Below are 23,403 nucleotides of genomic sequence, written 5' to 3'. Positions count from 1 at the left end.
CAGCACTGCAGAAAGTACCACAGAATCGGTTATTAATTGAAACGGATTCTCCATATCTGAAAATGTCAAAAGCTGCAAGTATGAACAATCCCAAATTCATTGGGGATGTAGCTGCTGAAATAGCCAAATGTCGGAACTCGACCGTAAAAGACATATGTAGCATGACTATGGAAAATACCAGACGTTTATACAAATTATAAACGACAAGGAGATTGGAAGACAAATAAGCCATAACTCAGATTCGTTAAATAACATTCAATTTCTTTGTACTATAACCCAATGGTTGGGTCAAACTTTTATATTTTATTTGCATATAGCTCAATATGTGTATAGGCAGTTATGCATGGTAATTAGTAATCAATATTATGTGATAACCCAATGGCTGGGTAATTTTCAAGTGAGTAATACTCAGTTGACATTCATTTATTTATATATATGTAGATATTTGTAAATATCAAACATTTTAGTTAATGGGGTATCATCCAATGGTTGGGTGTTTTTAAGTGATCTTTTTAATGAGAATTTGGGAAGTTTTCACAAATAATAATTTCCCAATTGGTTGGGTATATTTTAGCTTTGTCAAATTCACATAAGGCTTATTTACTATTTTCATATATCTAGATAGATAATGAAACATCTTAAAAAATAGAAGGGGGAGGTGTGTTGTGATCTGGGAACCAGTCACATTATTCATTTATGATAACCAGTCTAATAGAAGCTGATGTAGGGAACCAGCTAGCAGGAAACAGACAGACTTTGACTGACCACGACTGAGACCTGACGGACTTATTACTTCTTGACGATCATCTTATATCCATCATCATCCGATACATAGATTCGACGCTAGTGCTCATCTTTATCAGGTATGTTCGTATGGATATTAGTTATTATGTCGGGATCACAATAATGGCGCTGCGACTTAAACTGGTACATTTTACCTGCGTTTAAATTGTTGCCAAAAAGTCTCAATTTTGTGGTTGGCAGCCATCTTGAAAATTTGTGTTTCAAGATTTTCAAATCATTATATTGTAATTATTTCTCAATGACATGTTGAGAATACATTGGATGTATGTTATATTTATGAATTGCAATTGATTTGGACCAACTTTTGATATTTTGGTCCGTTATTTCAGGATTTAATATTCTGAATCTGATACTTTCACTTTCACTTTGAAATTTATCGGAACAGGCTTCCGTTTTATTTTCAATTGTAATATTGCAATAACTGTTCAGTGTAATGCTGAGATTACATTGAATCATTGAATTGTGTATAACATGCAATTGAAATAGACCAATTATTGGCCTTTTTGTATCATAATTTGGAATTTGAAATTTTGAAATTAGCCGGGAGATTTTCCGTTGAATATTTCTATTTCATCTATTTTGTTTGCACTAAAAATTGTTTACTGACATATTTTTTATGCATGTCTTGTAGAATTAGTGCGTATTTCATGCATATTACATTCCGACGTTAACCGGAAGTGACGTTTCATTGACCGGAAGTGGCGTGTTCATCGCCATAAGTTGGGGAATATTCAGCTCTCCTATACCTGAGGGCGCCAGTTGCTGACTTTTGACGGTGAAGTAAGTCAGTTAAACTAAACATCACATCCAAATTGTTGGATATTGGATGTCTGACAAATTAGAAATAATTGTCGGTGAATACTACTATGTTAAAGAATCCAACTATTGGATATAATAATTTTCACTAAATACTTCTGTGTCAAAACAACGACAACAAGTGTCTGATATAATAATCGTCACTTATTAACTAGGGTGTACTATCCTGTGTCAAAGATCCAACTATTGGATATATAACAATTGTCACTTAATTCTAATGTGTAAAAACAACAAGTGTCGGATATAATAATTGTCTATATAAGTTTCCAAAGTGTTTGGAAAAGCTATACTAAATTATTGATAATTTTGTGATATAAATATAGATTAAATATTGAATTACCAAGAACTTGGTATATGTATTCTGTAGACAAATAATGCAAGCTGGGGAGAAAGAGTTTTACAGACTGCTAGTTATTTATACCAATTATTTGGTAATATTCATAATGGATGAATATAATGAATTGACAGTTTAACCATAAAAGAAATTTTTTCAAAAGAAGTGGATTGTTCCTAAGTTCTTAGGAAACACGTAGGTATTTTGAAATTGTGATTTTATAACGATAATAAATATAAGTAGTCAAACTGAATTAGGTTGTATTCTTTGAGAAAATAAAATCATAAAAAGGGTGTTAACTTATGCAATCATTAATTATTTAACATATTAATGAAAACTAATAAAGGTACTATATCTGCTTCTGGGAATAAGAATTTATTCCAAGAAATTGGATTTTCACCTTAAAAACAGCATTTGATTTAAGTTTGCTATCCGTTACAAGCGTATCTATAATAAAGATTCCAAGTAATTTGGAAAGTAATGAGATGAAATGAAAATAGCCAAAGGTTTAAATACAACTAAGAATTTTAGGATAAGGGTTAATTTGGTGAAAAGGGGGAGATGTTTAGGGTTGTATTAAATTAAAGAACTATGAATGAAGCAAGTGAAAAAGTAAGGGAGGCACAAAAGTTCAAAGCCACAAAGTTCTAATAATTAAACTGTAGGAAACGCATCAAGGGACTCATGGCATATTCAGTTCCTCTTGTTGGTACATTACCACTAGTGTATCCATCAATGCAACCAACATGTGCGTACCAATCCCATCTACCATTTCAACCACCCAATCCATATCTAATGGGTTCATTTCCGACTATGATGCCGCCTTGGATGTATCCATATCCCATGAATCCATACATGATGCACCCACAAATGCAACAAGGCCTGGGAATGAATGGCATGTGCCCAGGTTACATGGGTTATCATTGATGATTTGGTTAGTTCTGGGGCTAGAGGAAGTGACTCCCAAATAACAAAGGGTAATATCTGGGAAAGAGGGTCCCAATGTGATGAATTGGGTAGATTAGGAGCTGGTGAAAGTAAATTCCGACTTTCGGAGAGAAATGGCCTGGACACAAAGTCCACGGGAGACAATCTATCACATCAGTTTAGGTACAAGGAAATAACCCAAGACCAAACATGTGATGAACGTGCCATAAGAGAGAGGCCAGCTACTGTGGCACAAGTAATGGACAAATTGACTTGCTTGTGCCGAGGGTCTAAACCCATAAAGAAGGTGTCAGCAGAGAAAAGCGTAGCTGCGGTCGCTCAAATGTCCCAAAGTAAGATGCTTGAAATCTCAAACATATCCAGACATATTGGACTAGATTATTTGAACTGGGAGAGAGTAAAATCAAAGGTACTGATGTTACGCTCAATTCCAGCAAGTAAGCGATGTTTTCAATATGCACGAATGGGGCATTTCCAATCAGATTGTCCTGAACATCATCAGGTTAGGGTTAAAATAAAGTTGCAAGGAAAGCTTATGGCGTGAAAGCTAGAAAGAGTAGTTGGTAGTAGTTTTTATCTCGAGTGCAATATCGATATTTCATGAATACAACACAACAGTTCAGTTCAATGTTTTATCAACAGTATATGTTTTAATAACAATCTCCAACAAATAAACACATACAGTATACCAATTCAAGAGAAACACTATCAACAGTACATGTTTTCTCAACACTAAAAGCCCAACAAATAAAGGCATATACACCACTTCTAGAGCAACACTTTATTCAAAACATTCTCCCATAATAAATGTCTAAATTAATAAAAAGGGGGAGAACTGTAAAGAATAATATTAAACAAATCAAAGCACTGAAAGCACTTATAATAAGTTCAAGATTACCAAGCATGATATAAGGAATCATGATAAATTATTATACAGAAAGTTTATTATAAATGAACTTATATAACTAGAATATATATTGCTGAAGACGCTATTGATAACGCTATATGCTTAAAAGCGAAGTGTTTTGAGTTGCAATTAGTTGTTCAGAAATATTCAAAATAAAAACCTGAAGATGTTTAATAGTTATATGACTTCATCACAAACAGAGATTAAATGTAGGATACACTGTGATGAATGTAAGGATATGTTTTTATGAACGATGTGTGAATGATAGAGGAGAGGAGTGGGTGACTTTGAGTATGTATGATTGTACGGCTTGCGAGAAGGAGAATAAGGGCATCTCAGGATAATGGAATTTGATTTAACTTTACAGGATGACAGATTCCGAGTCTTTGGAAGGGAGCCCAAAAAGGTCATGGAAAGAAACAGAACGGATAATTCCAATTAATCCCGATGATATTGTACGGGAAATGGAAACCTTATGTTCTCGCAAAGTACAGATGCCATCTGCCAAATTATTGATCTTTCAATTAGGTTTGGTCAAGGACCAAGAAAAGATTAATAGGATTGTTACAGAACAATGCCAAATTGCACAGGGTCGAGGGAATTTTAAGTTCATCCGTGAGGCCAAAAGTTATGCAGATAATATTCTAACGACAGAATGTTTAAAATCATGCGTATCAATGACCAATCGTGTCCACTGTCTTGTGGGGCTTTCAGAAATCTTCGTCAACACGTTGAGTATCATCATCTTCCAAAACAATTTCATCAAAAGAACATGAACAATTCCCAAATGCATAATTTTAGGCTTGAAAGTTTGTTTTGGCTCGCGGAGAAAATTGTTAGCAAACGTAGTATTGTCAAACTCTATCATTATTGTCAAAAAACAATTTGGATTTCCAGGAATGTTCCTATTACAGATGAAGTGAAGGAGTGGTTGGAATTATGGAAAGAACTTGAAAATTGGGATTGTCCCAAACATTTCCAGTTTAACCCAATTAATTCTTGGGCACTGGTTGGACATTGGAGGATCCTTTTAGAACTTATCCAAACTCTGTCAGTTGAAGATAGGCATCAATTTCGTAGAAACATGCCAGACACTCTGGAAGTTACTCTAACTGAAGGAAAAAGAACAGTGCATTCTACAAACACAGACGACGCTGCAGTCCAACTTTCTACTCGTTCGTCTACAGTACAACCAATTTCTATAAACACTTCAACGGCACCGGTTCAACAAGTCAGTTCAGTGCCAACAAATTCTGAAGCCATGGACAACAATTTTTCTGTTCAACAAGAGATTCCAGTGCCAACCAAACCTAAAGCCATGGATAGTCATTTCCATTTAGACCGCTCACTGTTCAAACTAAATTTAAACAAGTTCAGCTCTACCCAAGATTTGATAAATGTGTCTGTGGGTTCAATTCCAAGAAATGAAGTGGAAGTAGTAGGTGGAATAGCCAATTTTTGCGATCCCAAACACTTTTTGGGAGATTATACACATCTTGGGCATGGTTTTTCAGCCTCGGTAGGAATACATCCACGGAACGTTTCATCCATTGACAGTTTACCGTCAATTCTTTGTAAGTTAGATCAACAATTAAAACTTGCCAATGTTGTGGCTTTGGGTGAAGTAGGATTGGATCATACGGAACCAGAGGAGAAGTGGGAGAACCAAGAGAAGGTGTTGGTAGAAGTTTTAAGTTTGGTCTCAATCCGGACTCCCGTGATTCTACATATAAGAGATCAAAGGGACAAAGAACCTGGAGAATTATACCGAAGATGTTTGAATCTCATCAAAACTAGTGGGAACACTGCCAGAAATCAACCTTTTCATTTACATTGCTTTACTGGTACAACTGAGACCATGAGAAGTTGGCTGTCTGAATTTCCCAATACTTATTTTGGGTTTACTGGAATGGTCTGGTTCTTTGACAATTATCAGCAAGCAGCACTGCAGAAAGTACCACAGAATCGGTTATTAATTGAAACGGATTCTCCATATCTGAAAATGTCAAAAGCTGCAAGTATGAACAATCCCAAATTCATTGGGGATGTAGCTGCTGAAATAGCCAAATGTCGGATATGGTATGTAGGCCGTTTATGGACATGGTGTGTAGCCCGTGTACGGATATAGTATGTAGCCCGTGTACGGACATGGTTTGTAGCCTGTGCAGCCCGTGTACGGATATGGTATGTAGCCCATCTAGATATGTTGTGTAGCCCTTATACGGATATGACTTGTAGCCCGTGTACGGATATAGTATGTAACCCGTGTACGTATATGGTGTGTAGGCCGTTTATGGATATGGTGTGTAGCCCTTATACGGATATGGTGTGTAGCCCGTGTACGGATATGGTATGAAGCCCGTGTACGGACATGGTTTGTAGACCGTGTACGGATATGGAATGTAGCCCGTGTACGAATATGGTATATAGCCTGTGTACGCATATGGTATATAGCCTGTGTACGTGTCGACGTAGCCCAGTCGGCATATATTTTTAATTAGGATCCGTTTGTGTAGAGTAACCACTGTAACAAATCAAAATATCCTAGATATTTTATTATAACAATAATGTGACTGGTCACTATAAAATCAGGAAGGCAAGTGCCGATTCACAAATGCACAATACAAATACAAACATGTAGATATTTATACAAACGAGATTCAGGCTATATACTTATATAGTATAATACTCATGTAAAGATATAATTACATCAGATGTTAATTGTTACTAAGATATATTTTAACACATATTATATGCTTTTTAAATACCAAAAATGAACTAACCTGTAACAAATCAAAATATCCTAGATATTTTATTATAACAATAATGTGACTGGTCACTATAAAATCAGGAAGGCAAGTGCAAAGATTAACACACTCGACACCTGATGACCAATCACGCGTGACAGGTTAGTACGAACAATGGTAGAATAAAATGTAGAGTAAAATAATGATCACCGGACACCTAGGGCGGAGTTTAGTTGGATCAAGGTAAGGACAAAAGTAGAAATATAGGAAATAAGAATAATACGAATATCGCGGATGTAATAAATACAAAGACTCCTGACTTAATGCAAATTTAATATATTTTATTAATTTATTCAATACAATCAACACACGTCCTGTGACATACTCCCCCTGCTTAATAAAAAAGCTCCTGACTTTTCCGTTATACAGCCTGAAATATATAAAATACAGAAAACATGCAAATTTAAAAGAGTAGTAAGCACACAAATAAATCAATATGTGCACGCTGGCTAGGCTACCGCTCAATAATATGCACATTACCAGAGGTAAGCGTATCTACATCTAGAAGGTTAAGTATTAAACTAAACTAGAGTAATTGGGGAACTCAACAACTAGAGCAATCTCTACTACATACAGATCATACGGTAAATATGGACCTGTACGAAATACAACTTATAACTGCCCAAGGTAAGTATAAATATCTACTCATGCAGATCTAAGGACGATCAACGGACAACTACCAAAGGTGAGTATCAACTACAGGTAAGTACTCTTCATACCATACTTAATACATCAGGTAAGTATTACAAAAGGTAAGTACCTTGTATCAAAACCTACCAAACTTGAAAATCATACATTTCCACAAATAACATTGGCAACGTATAACATATGTCAACATTAGCAATTTACACGTATCACGCATACCTGTTATCATACACACCTTCTGCTAAAATAGTGAAGTTCATTAAAATCTGTACTCCACTTAACACCACTCAAAGGTCACATATCACACTATCCAATCACCTGTAGTCATCCAGGTCGGCTTCTTCCGTATCCTCTTCGGTCTTGGGGTGATACCAATATCCTGTGGATGTTCTCTGGCAGGGGTAGCAAATCTAGGTACGGAATCCTCATCGTTGTCGTCATCATCATCCTGTACACCGCCATTATTATCATCTTCCCGTTCATCCACACAAACACTGACATCTGATGCCTCATTGTCATCCGCACTAACATCATCTACAAGAGCATCCCTGTCAGTGGTAGACATGAACGGAAGGAGTAGATCACGATGCAGAGTCCTAGAATTCTTATACCGTGCTCCTTCGCGTTTCACCTCATATACAGGTATGTCATCAATGGGCTTGTCGATGACAATATATGGATGTGGCTCCCATCTATCTGCTAACTTCTGTTTTCCCCTGATGGGCACGTTGCGGACTAGAACACGGTCTCCTGGCAGTAACACAGAACTGCGGGCACGGCTATCGTAGGTGGCCTTGTTCGCTGCTACCTCCCGGGCCTTGGCGTAGGCGAACTGGAGACGGTCTCGCAGCTTACCAAGGTACTCCGAATGTGTGCTCGACGACAAACTGTCAGTGGGGAGCCCAAGAAAAGCGTCAATAGCGAGCCTGGGAGCCTCCCAAACATCAGAAAATACGGAGAAAACCCTGTGCTTTCATGGTGCGTGGCATTATAGGCGTGCACCAGACCCGATACATGAGACTTCCATTCAAGCTTCTGACACTCTTGAAGGGTCCCGAGCATCTTTAGTAGCGTCTGGTTAAACCGCTCGACCATTCCATTACTCATGGGGTGGTAGGGCGTAGTGCGTGTCTTTTCCACACCTGCCAGGGCACACAACCCTTGATGAGCGCAGATTCAAAATTCCTTCCCTGGTCACTGTGGATTCTTGCGGGAAAACCATAGTGCACGATGAAATTGTCAAACAATATCCTGGCGGTGGTCTTCGCAGTCTGGTTGCGTGTGGGGTAAGCTTGAGCATACCGGCTGAAATGGTCTGTCAATACAAGGACGTTCTCAAAGCCTCCCTTGGACCGCTCCAATGACAAATAGTCGATGCAGATAATGTCCATCGGAGCTGTAGAGGTGATTGGGCACATCTCTGCCACAGATGCGCGGGGCTTCCGGCGAATACAACGTCCACAGTTCCTGACAGCATCAGCGACAAAACTGTCCATCCCAGGCCAGTAGAATCGCTCCTTGAAGAGTGCAACCGTCCGGTCGCGTCCTTGATGACCAAGGTCATCGTGAAGCGCCTTGAATATCTCGGTACGGAGGTTCTCTGGCAACAGCAACTGGAGGCGTTCTTCTGTATGGAATCTGGACTTCCGATACAGGACACCCTGAAGCACAATAAAGTGGTTCCACTCCCTCAGATATGTAGTCATATGTCGGTCCATCGGCTTAGCCGGTCGGGTTCCGCGTGATATATGGTCTGCAATCTGTGATAGGGTCGAGTCCTGGGCTTGTGCCTTGTGCCAATCCGTAGAGGATAGATTATGGGCACTGAGTATATCATCCGGAATATCCACATGATGACTGGGTGGTGTCAATTCCGGATTGCGTACCGTCTCTGACAGGGGTACTGTCTCTGCTGTCGCAGCATGACTGACGGCGTGAATGACATCGGTCGGAATATTCCTACTGAGGCCATCAGCATCCTGGTTATTCGCTCCCTTCCGGTAAGAGATCGTAAAATCATAGTTGGACAGCGCAGCGAGCCATCGATGTCCAGTGGCATCCAGCTTTGCAGTTGTGTTTACGTACGTGAGCGGATTGTTATCCGTCACAACCTCAAATCTCCCGCCATAAAGATAGTCGTGAAACTTTTCAGTGACCGACCACTTTAAGGCAAGGAATTCGAGTTTGTGTGCTGGATAACTGCGCTCGCTCTGCTTTAAACTTCTGCTGGCGTATGCTATGGGCCGCTCCTTCCCATCATGACGCTTGTACAATACGGCACCAAGACCAAGTGACGAGGCATCAGTATGCACCGAAAACGGCTTGCTGTAATCCGCGTAGGCCAACACTGGAGGGTTTGTAAGCTGTGCCTTCAACTCCTCAAATGCCTTCTGCTGTGATTCTGACCATTGGAATGGTACTTTCTTGATCTTTCTATGGGTCTTAGAACACGTCTTCCTGTTGGTCGGTTGACCAATCAAAAGATCATTAAGAGGCCGTGCTATAGTCGAAAATCCACGAATAAAGCGCCTATAATAGCCGGCGAAACCAAGGAACTGCCGTACTTCCTTTGTGGACTTAGGCGTGGGCCAGTTCTTGACGGCTTCCGTCTTCTTCGGATCAGCCTTGATCCCCTCGGCTGATACAACGTGACCGAGGTACGTAGTCTCCTCTTTGAAGAACTCGCACTTGCTAGGCTTGATCTTCAGGTTATAGTCGGCAAGGCGTTGGAAAATGGCATTGAGTCTATCAAGGTGGCTATCGATGTCCTGACTGAAGATGATGATATCGTCCAGATAGATTAGGCAGTCTTTCAAGTTGAGGTCTCCCATGCAGCGTTCCATAAGGCGTTGGAACGTCGCTGGCGCATTACAGAGGTCGAAAGGCATACGGTTCGCCTCATAGAATCCTAGACCCCAGACTTGAAAAGCTGTCTTCTCTTTATCATCTTCTTCAAGTTCCACTTGCCAGTAACCTGACTTGAGGTCAAGTTTAGAAAAATACTTCGCTCCCGACAACATATGTAGCGTGTCTTCGACGCGTGGAAGTGCGTAGGCATACTTCTTGGTGCGGTAGTTGAGTTTCCGGAAGTCGATGCAAAATCGGACCTGCATTATCGAAGTTCTCTGTTACAGCAGATTCTATCTCTGATGTTTTTCGTACCAAACCTGTAACAGTTCTCACTTCCATCGGCTGTAATAAAAAATCTTTGTTAGCCTTAACTACTCCGACACTAGAACAACACGACATTTCAAAGGCCATGCTCCATTCATCAGGAATGTCGTCTACATTCTCGCATTTACACCACTCGGCACATTCACGAATAACATTCATGCCAACTATTGCAGGTACTTTTCAGTTATACTCAGTGCTTTTAACAATGAGCAGAGGTATTGTTAATGGTGGCATATCAGTGTTAGGTAAACTAACGATGGCATCAATATAACCACTATATGGTATCTGTTGACCATTTGCTCCTGTAACGTTCAATTCAAACTCATCTAGGCCTTTCAATTTAGGCTTTTCATTCATTGACAAATAAACCTCTTCTGATAGTGTACTTATCATAGACCCCGTGTCTATCAACGCTTTAACTATCTGCCCTTCTATTTCAACAAAGTTCTCATTCGACTTCCCTACTAATCTCTCATTTAAGTTATTCTTTGAATTTCTGATGGGGCTATCTACTTTTTCGCTTCCATCGTGCCCCCCGATGAAAGCTTCTTCTCTTTCAAAGACTTCTCATTCTGCTCTGGTCCTTTTTTTTCCCTGTTCTGCTCTTCTTTCCCATCGTCACTTCTACTTCTGAATCCTCTATTTCCACCTCTGTACCCTCCTCTAAAGAGTCTTCTGTAGTTACTGTTGTAATTATTTCCTCTATAACTAGTACTTTGCCCTATAACCTTTTCATTTCTATCTCCATGGATTTCAATCTTTCTAAGAGTTCTTTCATTCCACTTTCATCCCTTATCTGATTTAAAGATGCACTACGCGTATTCTCTTCTCTGACTTCACTATTCTCTTCCTCTTCTTCTGACCTAGCCTTTCTCCTTAGACATTCAAATGAGTCTTTACTTTCATATGCCACTCTAGTGGTCATTCGTAACTTTTCAGATCTCAATCCTCTCCAAAATCTTTCCTTCAACTTCTTATCTCGTTTCTCTTCATAAATTTCACCCTTTTCAACAGCCTGTTGAAACAATGTTTGTACTCTTACTCCCCAAGACGAACACGATTCTCCTTCCTTTTGCTTTGCTGAATAAAATTACGTTACTACTCGATCACCTGTTTTCACATTACCATATACTTCTTTCAACTTATTCACTATCGTTTCAGCACTAGCAGAGGGTTTAAGAGTCAAGAGAACTGGTCTTACATCTCCTTGCAATGAGTTTCTAATTGCTTGTACTACAGCATGATCTGGATAAGCATTACTTTCTACAATACTACAAACATCCACTTTCCACTGCTCAAAATGCTTTCCGTCAAAGTTAGGTATCTTTGGTGAACCAACTTTATACATAACGCTTTCAGCTTTCACTTTCTGTTCACCACCTTTCAATCTTTCCTCTTTCTTTTTGGGTCGATCATTAATTTCAGTTTTTTTGTTATCAGCTTTATCCATAAGCAACTGTTCTTTCTCTTTCAATAATATTAATATATGATTCAATTCCTCTTCATGTTCTCTCCTCATTTCTAAATCTCTTTCAATTCTCTCATTTTCATTCCTTCTTTTATTCAGTTCCAACTCTTGTTGCACTAATATTTTGATTCTTTCTACTAACTCATGTTCCGCTTTTCTCTTCATTTCCATTTCATAGTTCAATCTCTGTCTATTTTCCATCATGAATCGCTGCTTTATATCCTCCTCCATTTGTAACTGTTTCAGTTTCAAACTTTCACGCTCATATCTACTAGATTGACTTTTAATTTTCTCTTGGTCCAATCTTAAACTTCTAATTTCAGTCTTTAAATCACGAGGACTTTCGTTTTGAACACTTTTGTGCTTTACATCTTTCATCACATCATACCTCATATCAAAAGCTTTATAGCTACCTTTCAGTTTTGTCTCACTCAAATCGTCAAAGTGACTGAGACGTTTAGCTTTTTCAATTTCTCCCCTCTCCCCGATGGAATTGGCCCTAATTCCATATCTACTCATAGGCTCAGTTGCAAGCTTCTGATCAAGCAAATCATCATCGTATCTAAGCTCTCGCAAAGTTTGCTCTAACCTTTCATAGTGATCATCAAGATATTTTAAGTTACTTTTATTTGAGCTTTCACTCTGGTTTTTGAATCCACACTTCTTTCCATGGCCCGTATCTCCATTGAAGTACTCTCGTGAAAATATTCATCAATCGTGTTCAAATCTGAGATGTCACTTAATCTATCCATTTCAATAGCATGTGCACCATGATCATATGCACCAACATAGCTTTTACTTTCACTAAAACGTCTCCTTACATCACTTTCGATATTCATTCTGTCAGGCTCAGCACTTAACTCTGTATCCCTCACTATGTTCGGACGAATCAATCTCTTTTCACGTTCACTTAACCCTTCAACCATGATTCACAATTTACACAACACTAAATACACTTCAAACACAACTTTATTTCGCTGGTAATGTGTCTGTAAAATGTTAAGTTCATTAAAACACTATTCGGTCACTTAAATTCCACATAAATCCATTTGAATCACAGCACTGGTCACAAAACACACAATAAAGATAATCACATACACGCAAATCAATCAATAATAATACACACAAAGCATATCAATATTGCACAACACATTAATCAAAGTACACAGTGCAAATTCACATAAACTAATATTTGAGACAAATTAATGACTATATTAGAAACAAGGGAAGAAACTCACTATTATTGGCTCTCATGATAATTTCACGTTATCTGTAGAGTTATCGTTCCTACCCACACCATAGCAACTAGTACATCATAGCACTAGTATTACTTAGAAGCTATCATTACATTTATACATACAGATATCTGCAGATTATCTAACTACCAACTTTTTAATTTTCAACCGGTCTCTGGCCAGGGTCGAACTCATGAACTCAGGCTTCATAATGCACAATGTTTCAACGTAATTGAACTTATATTATTAGAAAGAAAACGTACAATATTGCGATATAAGTATTTTGCATATTACAGAGATATAGCTCTCGCATCAATTAGCTCATTCTCAAACAATTTAATACGGATATGGTATGTAACTCCTGTTCGGATATGGTATGTAGCCCGTGTACGGACATGGTATGTAGCCCTTGTACGGACATGGTATGTAGCCCGTGTACGGACATGGTTTGTATCCCTTGTACGGATATGGTTTGTAGCCCTTGTACGGATATGGTATGTAGCCCGTGTACGGATATGGTTTGTAGCCCGTGTACGGATATGGTTTGTAGCCCGTGTACGGATATGGTATGTAGCCCGTGTACGGATATGGTTTTTAGCCCTTGTACAGACATGGTTTGTAGCCCGTGTACGGATATGGTATGTAGCCCTTGTACGGATATGGTATGTAGCCCGTGTACGGATATGGTATGTAGCCCGTGTACGGACATGGTTTGTATCCCTTGTACGGATATGGTTTGTAGCCCTTGTACGGATATGGTATGTAGCCCTTGTACGGATATGGTATGTAGCCCGTGTACGGACATGGTATGTAGCCCGTGTACGGATATGGTTTGTAGCCCGTGTACGGATATGGTTTGTAGCCCGTGTACGGATATGGTCTGTAGCCCGTGTACGGATATGGTTTTCAGCCCTTGTACGGACATGGTTTGTAGCCCGTGTACGGATATGGTATGTAGCCCTTGTACGGATATGGTATGTAGCCCGTGTACGGATATGGTATGTAGCCCGTGTACGGACATGGTTTGTAGCCCTTGTACGGATATGGTATGAAGCCCGTGTACGGATATGGTATGTAGCCCTTGTACGGATATGGTATGAAGCCCGTGTACGGATATGGTATGTAGCCCTTGTACGGACATGGTTTGTAGCCCGTGTACGGATATGGTATGTAGCCCTTGTACGGATATGGTATGTAGCCCGTGTACGGATATGGTATGTAGCCCGTGTACGGACATGGTTTGTAGCCCTTGTACGGATATGGTATGAAGCCCGTGTACGGATATGGTATGTAGCCCGTGTACGGACATGGTTTGTAGCCCGTGTACGGATATGGTATGTAGCCCGTGTACGGATATGGTATGTAGCCCGTGTACGGACATGGTTTGTAGCCCTTGTACGGATATGGTATGTAGCCCTTGTACGGATATGGTATGTAGCCCGTGTACGGATATGGTATGTAGCCCGTGTACGGATATGGTATGTAGCCCGTGTACGGATATGGTATGTAGCCCGTGTACGGACATGGTTTGTAGCCCTTGTACGGATATGGTATGAAGCCCTTGTACGGATATGGTATGTATCCCGTGTACGGATATGGTATGTAGCCCGTGTACGGATATGGTATGTAGCCCGTGTACGGATATGGTATGTATCCCTTGTACGGATATGGTATGTAGCCCTTGTACGGACATGGTTTGTAGCCCGTGTGTGGATATGTTATGTAGCCCGTGTACGGATATTGTTTGTAGCCTGAGTACGGATATGGTATGTAGCCCGAGTACGGACATAGTTTGTAGCCCGAGTACGGCTATGGTATGTAGCCCGAGTACGGATATGGTATGTAACTCTTGTTCGGATATGGTATGTAGCCCGTGTACGGATATGGTATGTAACTCTTGTTCGGACATGGTTTGTAGCCTTTGCACGGATATGGTATGTAGCCCGTGTACGGATATGGTATGTAGCCCGTGTACGGACATGGTATGTAGCCCTTGTACGGACATGGTATGTAGCCCGTGTGTGGATATGGTATGTAGCCCTTGTACGGATATTGTATGTAACTCTTGTTCGGATATGTTATGTAGCCCGAGTACGGATATGGTATGTAGCCCGAGTACGGATATGGTATGTAACTCCTGTTCGGATATGGTATGTAGCCCGTGTACGGATATGGTATGTAGCCCGTGTACGGATATGGTATGTAGCACGTGTACGGATATGGTATGTAACTCTTGTTCGGATATGGTATGTAGCCCTAGTACGGATATGTTATGTAGCCCGTGTACGGATATAGTATGTAGCCCGTGTACGGATATGGTATGTAGCCCGTGTACGGATATGGTATGTAGCCCGTGTACGGATATGGTATGTAGCACGTGTACGGATATGGTATGTAACTCTTGTTCGGATATGGTATGTAACCCTAGTACGGATATGTTATGTAGCCCGTGTACGGATATAGTATGTAGCCCGTGTACGGATATGGTATGTAGCCCCTGCACGGATATGGTATGTAGCCCGTGTCCGGATATGAATGTAGCCCGTGTACGGATGTGGTATGTAGCCCGTGTACGGATATGGTATGTAGCCCGAGTACGGATATGGTATGTAACTCTTGTTCGGATATGGTATGTAGCCCGTGTACGGATATGGTATGTAGCCCGTGTACGGATATGGTTTGTAGCCCGTGTACGGATATGGTCTGTAGCCCGTGTACGGACATGGTTTTTAGCCCGTGTGTGGATATGGTTTTTAGCCCATGTAAGGACATGGTATGTAGCCCGTGTACGGATATTGTATGTAGCCCTAGTACGGACATGGTTTGTAGCCCTTGTACGGACATGGTATGTAGCCCGTGTGTGGATATGTTATGTAGCCCGTGTACGGATATTGTATGTAGCCCGAGTACGGATATGGTATGTAACTCTTGTTCGGATATGGTATGTAGCCCGTGTACGGATATGGTATGTAGCCCGTGTACGGATATGGTATGTAGCCCGTGTACGGACATGGTATGTAGCCCTTGTACGGACATGGTATGTAGCCCGTGTGTGGATATGTTATGTAGCCCGTGTACGGATATTGCATGTAACTCTTGTTCGGATACGGTATGTAGCCCGTGTACGGATATGGTATGTAGCCAGTGTACGGATATGGTATGTAGCCCGTGTACGGATATGGTATGTAGCCCGTATACGGATATGGTTTGTAGCCCGAGTACGGACATGGTATGTAACTCTTGTTCGGATATGGTATGTAGCCCGTGTACGGATATGGTATTTAGCCCGTGTACGGATATGGTATGTAGCCCGTGTACGGATATGGTATTAGCCCGTGTACGGATATGGTATGTAGCCCGTGTATGGATATGGTATGTAGCCCGTGTACGGATATGGTATGTAGCCCGTGTACGGATATGGTATGTAGCCCGTGTACGGATATGGTATGTAGCCCGTGTACGGACATGGTATGTAGCCCGTGTACGGACATGGTATGTAGCCCGAGTACGGACATGGTATGTAGCCCGAGTACGGACATAGTATGTAGCCCTAGTACGGATATGGTATGAAGCCCTAGTACGGATATGGTATGTATCTCTTGTTCGGATATGGTATGTAGCCCTAATACGGATATGTTATGTAGCCCGTGTACGGATATGGTATGTAGCCCGTGTACGTATATGGTATGTAGCCCGTGTACGGATATGGTATGTAGCCCGTGTACGGATATGGTATGTAGCCCGTGTACGGATATGGTATGTAGCCCGTGTACGGATATGGTATGTAGCCCTAGTACGGATATGGTATGTAGCCCGTGTACGGAAATGGTTTGTAGCCCGTGTGTGGATATGGTATGTAGCCCTTGTACGGACATGGTATGTAGCCCTAGTACGGATATGGTATGTAGCCCGTGTACGGACATGGTTTGTAGCCCGTGTGTGGATATGGTATGTAGCTCTAGTACGGACATGGTATGTAACCCTAGTACGGACATGGTATGTAACCCGAGTACGGACATGGTATGTAACTCCTGTTCGGATATGGTATGTAGCCCGTGTACGGATATGGTATGTAACTCCTGTTCGGATATGGTATGTAGCCCGTGTACGGATATGGTATGTTGCCCGTGTACGGATATGGTATGTAGCCCGTGTACGGACATGGTATGTAACTCCTGTTCGGATATGGTATGTAGCCCGTGTACGGATATGGTATGTAGCCCGTGTACGGATATGGTATGTAGCCCGAGTATGGATATTTTATGTAGCCCGTGTACGGACATGGTTTATAGCCCGTGTACGAATATGGTATGTAGCCCGTGTACGGATATGGTATGTAGCCCGTGAACGGATATGGTATGTAGCACGTGAACGGACATGGTTTTTAGACCGTGTACGGATATGGTATGTAGCCCGTGTACGGACATGGTTTGTAGCCCATGTACGGATATGTTATATAGCCCGTGTACGGATATAATATAGTTTTTTAATCAGTTATTTAAAGAATCGAACATTATGGTTAGGAATCTTTCACGTAGTTAAACTGTGATAGTAGATATGATAAATGAATCATAAACAGATATTGGTGTTTATTGTAAGCTTTTCTGTGGTTTATAGAGATGAACAGGGATTTCACTACTCCACTCGTGAATTATATCATAGCAGTTCACTCAGTAAAAAATAGACGAATTTACCCTGAAACAAGAGATATCCTCTATTAACTCTTGTGTTTTGCAGTTTGTTTTTCATTTCTGTTCATTTTCTGTTTTGAAGTGCCATTGAACAGAATTATATCGTCCATTTAGCTCATTTGGAACACCTCGGCCATTTTCCATTGAAAATACCTTGGATGTATATGGACGGTTTACAATGTCAGAAATCTTTACAACTAACTACGCTGCAAGTAGATCGATTAAATCTTGAGATGGTCAGACGTATTTTCTCGCGGTCATGAAAATAAACATAATTTCGAGTTTGTAGTCGAGCTAAGGACTTAAAAATGGTGATAATTAATCTGTGAAGTTACTTGAAGTGTATATGTTTGAAAATTGTGAATTTGAGGACTTACAAATGGATTATTTTGGACATTTGGTGTTTTCTATGTACGTACTATCAATTTGTATACTGCATAACTTTAAAAGGGACACATACGTATTGTTAATTTTATAAATGAATACACATGGAGCACTGTACGTCTACGCCCACGCCTGTTGGCTCAGGGCCGGCCTCCAAACGTAACCTTTCACTTTCTCCATCGGAAATGGACCTGCCAACAGACAATAAAAAGTCAAGGCCTCATGAGTCTTTTGACATTTCGAGCATTCCAGAAAACTCCACTGACACTACTGCTGACGTCAGTCCTTCCATAAAGCTTTCTCAGCATGACATTACTGTCATATCAAATCATCTAAAGGCTCTTTTTCTTGTTGAAAATCAGAGTTCTATTACAACTGCAGTCGAATCTGCGGTTGATTCCTTTATTCCAAAGGTAGTAAGCAAAATCAATCAAAATCTTATCAAGGAGCTTGATACCATAAAGTCGGAAAACAACTTTCTGAAAGTACGGGTATCAGAACTCGAGTCAAGAGTCGACCACTCCGAGCAATATAGCAGGAGAAACAGCCTTCGTATATCGGGCATAAAGGAGGCCGCTGGGGAAGTCACCGACGATATAGTCATATCTATGGTGTCGGATTTGGGAGGCTCAATCTCCTTGGATGAGATCGACAGGTCGCATAGGGTCGGAAAACGATATGTACCTGGGTCATCACAGGGGTCTGATCGGTCTGCTCGTACGATTAGACCACGTGACATCATAGTAAAATTCACGTCTTACCGCTCGCGCCAGAAACTGTTTAATATTCGAGCCAATGCAAAGGGAAGGAACTATATAACAAGGTCTTAAATAATGAGGATCTATCTAGAGCGCGAAGCAACGTGTTCTTTAAAGCTAGACTCCTCGCACGCAAAGGTCAAATTCAAAGTGCATGGACGTCTGATGGCACTATTTTGCTTCGTGACAACGACATGAACGTCCACAGAGTCACGAAAGCGAAAGATCTTCTTAAGTCTGAGAACTCGACAGTGCTTCGCCCAATACCCCAAAAACAGTCGTATGCGTCTGTTCTTTCGGCGGGCTCCCAGTGACTAACCATCTCTAGTGTTACGTTTTATTTTATCTGAAGTATATTAGATACATTGCATTAAATTTACCATGTACTTTTATATCGATAAACACTAATAACGGTACTTACTGTTAAACAGTAAGGCTTTCATAGGTCATGAACTAGCACAGGTGTGTAAATCGAGGATTTATTTATTTAAACCACTTGGTCAGTAAAAGCACCTAAGTACATAAAATCGTGCTAAACCACTTAACGGTAACATGACCCGTTATAATTTATTGAAACAGTATTTGTACTGAACAAACTAACTTGATCATTGTAGTATCTTTACAATTTAGCATGCTTTTACTTAAATATCTTCAATCCATAGTTTATAGTTTTGAATACCCCATCATCTGTTGTATTATTATTAATGATGTGCATATAACCTACATCATATATATTCCGACTTCTTGCTTCAATTTTGTTTTGGAAACAGTATATTTACAAATTGATTTAACACACATGTAGTATATTAAATTAATTCCGTATATATTTAAATGTTTGCTTTTCTGGTCTATATCGCTTCTTACCAAAACATCTAGTGTACTATAACATTAAAATATGTGCCTTTAACTTCATGCATAATTTTAGTTCACTGTATGATTTAATTTATTGAAACAGTATTGTAACGTACCAAATTAATTGTATCATTGTTAACCTTTGATCAAGTTAGTATATAACATATACTAATATTATTTGGATGCACATCATTGCTTCTAATCTGTTGGTTGGTATGTACCTATTCAAGGTCAATGGTTGACTGAGTCGCATCTAACAATTTATTGTTGTGGGCGCATATGTATAGTTACAACACTTAATCATTACTTTGTCGTAGCTATTAAGTGTTTAGAGCCTATTTAATACATATATATATATATATATACATATGTAACTACTTTGTACTATAACTAATTATGAACCAATCACTCACTGCATATACAATCCCTTTGTTTTTGAATGTGATGAAGTTGAAAGTAGCACTCACTTCTTTCTGCATTGTCCCTTGTATACGGATATTCGACAAACCTTAATTCGTGATATGTCTAGAATCACACGTGTTGACATTGATATCATTCTCAACGGTGATCCCACCCTTAACAACGAGAGCAACTCAAAAATCTTTAGTTTTGTTCATAACTTCTTACAAAACTCGAAACGCTTCTGATTATGCTTTATTCCCAGACTTGACCCTTTCTACCAAACGGTACAGGTACCCAACTATCATCAATCTAACTATCATCAAACTTACATATATTCTCGCTCTGTATACTTTTGTTTTCATCCATGCTCTCTTTTCTTCTTTTTGTTACCAAAATCATCATTTTTTTACACTATTTCAAAAGCTTTCTTTCGTTCTCTTAAGATAATATTCTGCATGTTTTCATTAACAACATATATACATGTAATTAAAATTGTCTAACCTTCTCATTACTCTGCATAACGTGTAACCTAATTCTCACGGAGAGAAACTTTCACCGGGGATGAGCAAAAAAAGTCACGTGACCACAAATGCAAACGCCAGTAGTATTTTGGCTCGATTGATCGTCAATCAAGGTAAGTTTCTTATCGATATTTTTGTTATACGCGAGAGTTCGTTCAAATGACATAGCGCAAAAAAGAATGCATTGTTTTGTCTTTCGATCGGTGTATTGGTCACCTTTCATGTCTGCATAGTTTCCGAGAACACTTCGATACAAATTGTGTCCATAAATGCAAACGCACGTAGGTAGTGTAAAAATGTCACATATTTTGATAAATTGCCACATTTAATTCAAATGTTTGTTTTTCTGTTGTTCAATAATTGTTTTTAATTGCTTTACGAATACTTTGTGCGATGCAATATGTACAAAAATGCATTTTCTGAAGTATTTCAAATTTGGCAAACGTACGTAGTCTACCTAAAATGGCAAATGCACGTAGGCATCTTATAATAAGGAGCAAACGAATATTTCGTTAGCCTTTAATTGAAGATATTTATCCGCTTTAATATTAAATATCCATCATAATGAAAGTTATATAAATTTATGATACGTAACAAACATTGACACGATATTATGCGGGAGTGTTGCGGGAAATATGAGTTCTCGAACAAACTCTCATCCGGCCATACTGGTGGTATACAGACTTATCTAACTTAACAATGCTTGTTAAATGTTTATTTCGAACATTTAGAACAGCTGTTGTAATGTCACATTTCAGGAACCACACGTTTGATACAAAGAGTCGGAGTACAGTACAGTACGGGACTGTTTTGATAAACAGAAATGCATTACAAAAGGGTGTGTGCTGGGAGCGGGCCAGACGTAACGATTCTAAGATGCTTGTAACAGATCGCATGGGGATAAACATTTAATTTGAACATAATTTAAACATCTTTAATGAACCTTTTATTTAACCATTCTTCATGTTGTGATTATAATACTGTCATGATAATTGTTAATGACAGATATTGTGATAATGATAACCATAAAATGAATTGCGATGATACAATGACAATGTATGCTCTACCCGGAACAATGTTTATATCACTGAAAATACTCTTTAAACTGTATGTATAAGTGCTGTTTTACAGAAATAAAGACATTATGATGGAAATATTCTTCATTTATTCTATAACTGTATATCTTAGATTAGTTTTATACATTGAATAAAATGATTGACAATAAAAGCGATCACAGATAATCAGTTAAAATCAAAGATAAGTAATCAAATAACATAACGATTAATTAATAAACAATACTTTTGTTATGATCTGCCTGAGATTCTACTTTCTTCCACATCAGGGAAGTTGACCTAAAAATTTGGCAAGGGCCAAGATAAAACAAGTACCCGTATGGAATTCATTTTTTTAATCGTCATCACACAATTACCTCCCTTGTAGACGACTGTCGTCTGTAGCATCATGGAAACATTGTCTCGTGGCAATTTTAAAAATCAAAATTGATTATTTCTCGCTTCAAATGGAGCAATAGAAAAGTTTTCGCGCTCCATTCAAGAAATAACGCTGTCCTCTTTTAAGAACTATAAATATTTAATCATAACATAAACATAATCCGAATCACTGCACGCATATCCATAACAACCACGAATTATTACAAATCTATACGCGCATTATAGTCTCTACGCACAAAAGATTTCCAGGTTTTTCGCCGCTCGTGTAAGATAGGTTCATCCCACCCCTCTCGCAGGGTGTTTTGCGGAAACACGGTAAACCCCGCTTCCGCAATACACTCTATGTTCGGGTTGGGATGGCACTCTCGGCCATGAAAGATACTTATTATCTAAAATTTGATGTTTTATTTGGTGTGTTTCATAACTTTTGCTTGCACAATCTACTTCTATGCCGATAACATTTCCCACATTCAGCGCACTGGTATGATTTCTCGCCAGTATGGCCGTCCATATGAGCCTTCAGGTCTATTTCTCCTCCATTGAAATCCCACACATGTCGCACGTATAACATGTCGTGCCATCTTCTCCTCGCCAATGCCTGTTCAGGTACGTATGTGTGGTGACCTCCTGCATGCATTTCTGGCACAGAAACTGCTTATTGGATCCATGTGTGGTGCACCTGTATAAATACATGTATGCCTTTAAAGGTATGCAATTAAAATACTTTAATTGCAATATTTTGGTAACCTTTAATAAAAACGCCTGAGCTTGTGACTGGTAGATAATTGCTTAATTATAGAATAATATAGAATAAAACAAGAATAATATAAGCATTTTTTAATACTAGAATACACTTACATATGGCGCGTCAAGTTCTCCGTTGTGTATAACTGTTTCTAACAGCGTGTAAATGCTTTTACACCGTCATTGCGGCGCTCATGCAATTTCAGCCCCCATGTCGTTTTCAACGCATTCCCACAAACGTGGCAAACAAATGACATTACTGAAACAGACACTGTCATTCATTAATTAAGCGCCACTTGATTTACTTCGCAAAATATATTACACAAATTGTAGTTTGTTAAAAGAATATCATATGTAAAAGCATTTTCATAAAAATACGTCTCGCGCAAACAAACGCTTATTAAAATTTTAAAAGATGGCTTATCTAGCTAAGTAAAACGACATAAAGCGTTTCACTTTCCC

General features: G+C 39.5%; 2 protein-coding genes and 1 long non-coding RNA gene across 3 annotated transcripts; 2 read left to right on the top strand and 1 right to left on the bottom strand.

Moving 5' to 3' along the window:
• Window positions 1–599: 599 nt before the first annotated feature.
• Window positions 600–4,379, top strand: LOC128212381 (uncharacterized). The gene is made up of 3 exons (XR_008257441.1): window positions 600–863; window positions 1,436–1,584; window positions 4,177–4,379. It is a non-coding gene; the product is annotated as an uncharacterized LOC128212381 (long non-coding RNA).
• Window positions 4,380–4,893: 514 nt separating this feature from the next.
• LOC128210866 (uncharacterized metal-dependent hydrolase BU355-like) lies at window positions 4,894–5,937 on the top strand. Its single transcript, XM_052915220.1, has one exon. The coding sequence runs from the start codon at window positions 4,894–4,896 to the stop codon at window positions 5,935–5,937; it is 1,044 nt and encodes a 347-aa protein (XP_052771180.1).
• Window positions 5,938–14,044: 8,107 nt separating this feature from the next.
• On the bottom strand, window positions 14,045–15,862 carry LOC128210865 (small proline-rich protein 3-like). Its single transcript, XM_052915218.1, has 2 exons — window positions 15,809–15,862; window positions 14,045–14,947 (listed from the first exon to the last, which is right to left on the bottom strand). Exons 1-2 carry the CDS (start codon window positions 15,860–15,862, stop codon window positions 14,045–14,047), a joined length of 957 nt encoding a protein of 318 aa, XP_052771178.1.
• Between the last annotated feature and the right edge of the window lie 7,541 nt (window positions 15,863–23,403).

This window comes from Mya arenaria, chromosome 12 (assembly GCF_026914265.1).
Source record: "Mya arenaria isolate MELC-2E11 chromosome 12, ASM2691426v1".
Classification (NCBI taxonomy): Eukaryota; Metazoa; Mollusca; class Bivalvia; order Myida; family Myidae; genus Mya; species Mya arenaria.
Note: the sequence above shows the minus strand (reverse complement) of the source record. Positions and strands in the feature narration are given on the sequence as shown.

Bases quoted from the DNA above. Each gene is read 5' to 3' on its own strand.
- LOC128210866 (XM_052915220.1), top strand. From the start codon at position 4,894: ATGCCAGACACTCTGGAAGTTACTCTAACTGAAGGAAAAAGAACAGTG.
- LOC128210865 (XM_052915218.1), bottom strand. From the start codon at position 15,862: ATGTCCGTACACGGGCTACAGACCATATCCGTACACGGGCTACAAACC. The intron at 14,948-15,808 runs GTACACGGGCTA...TACATACCATAG, and splicing joins ACGGGCTACAAACCATATCC to CCGTACTCGGGCTACAAACT.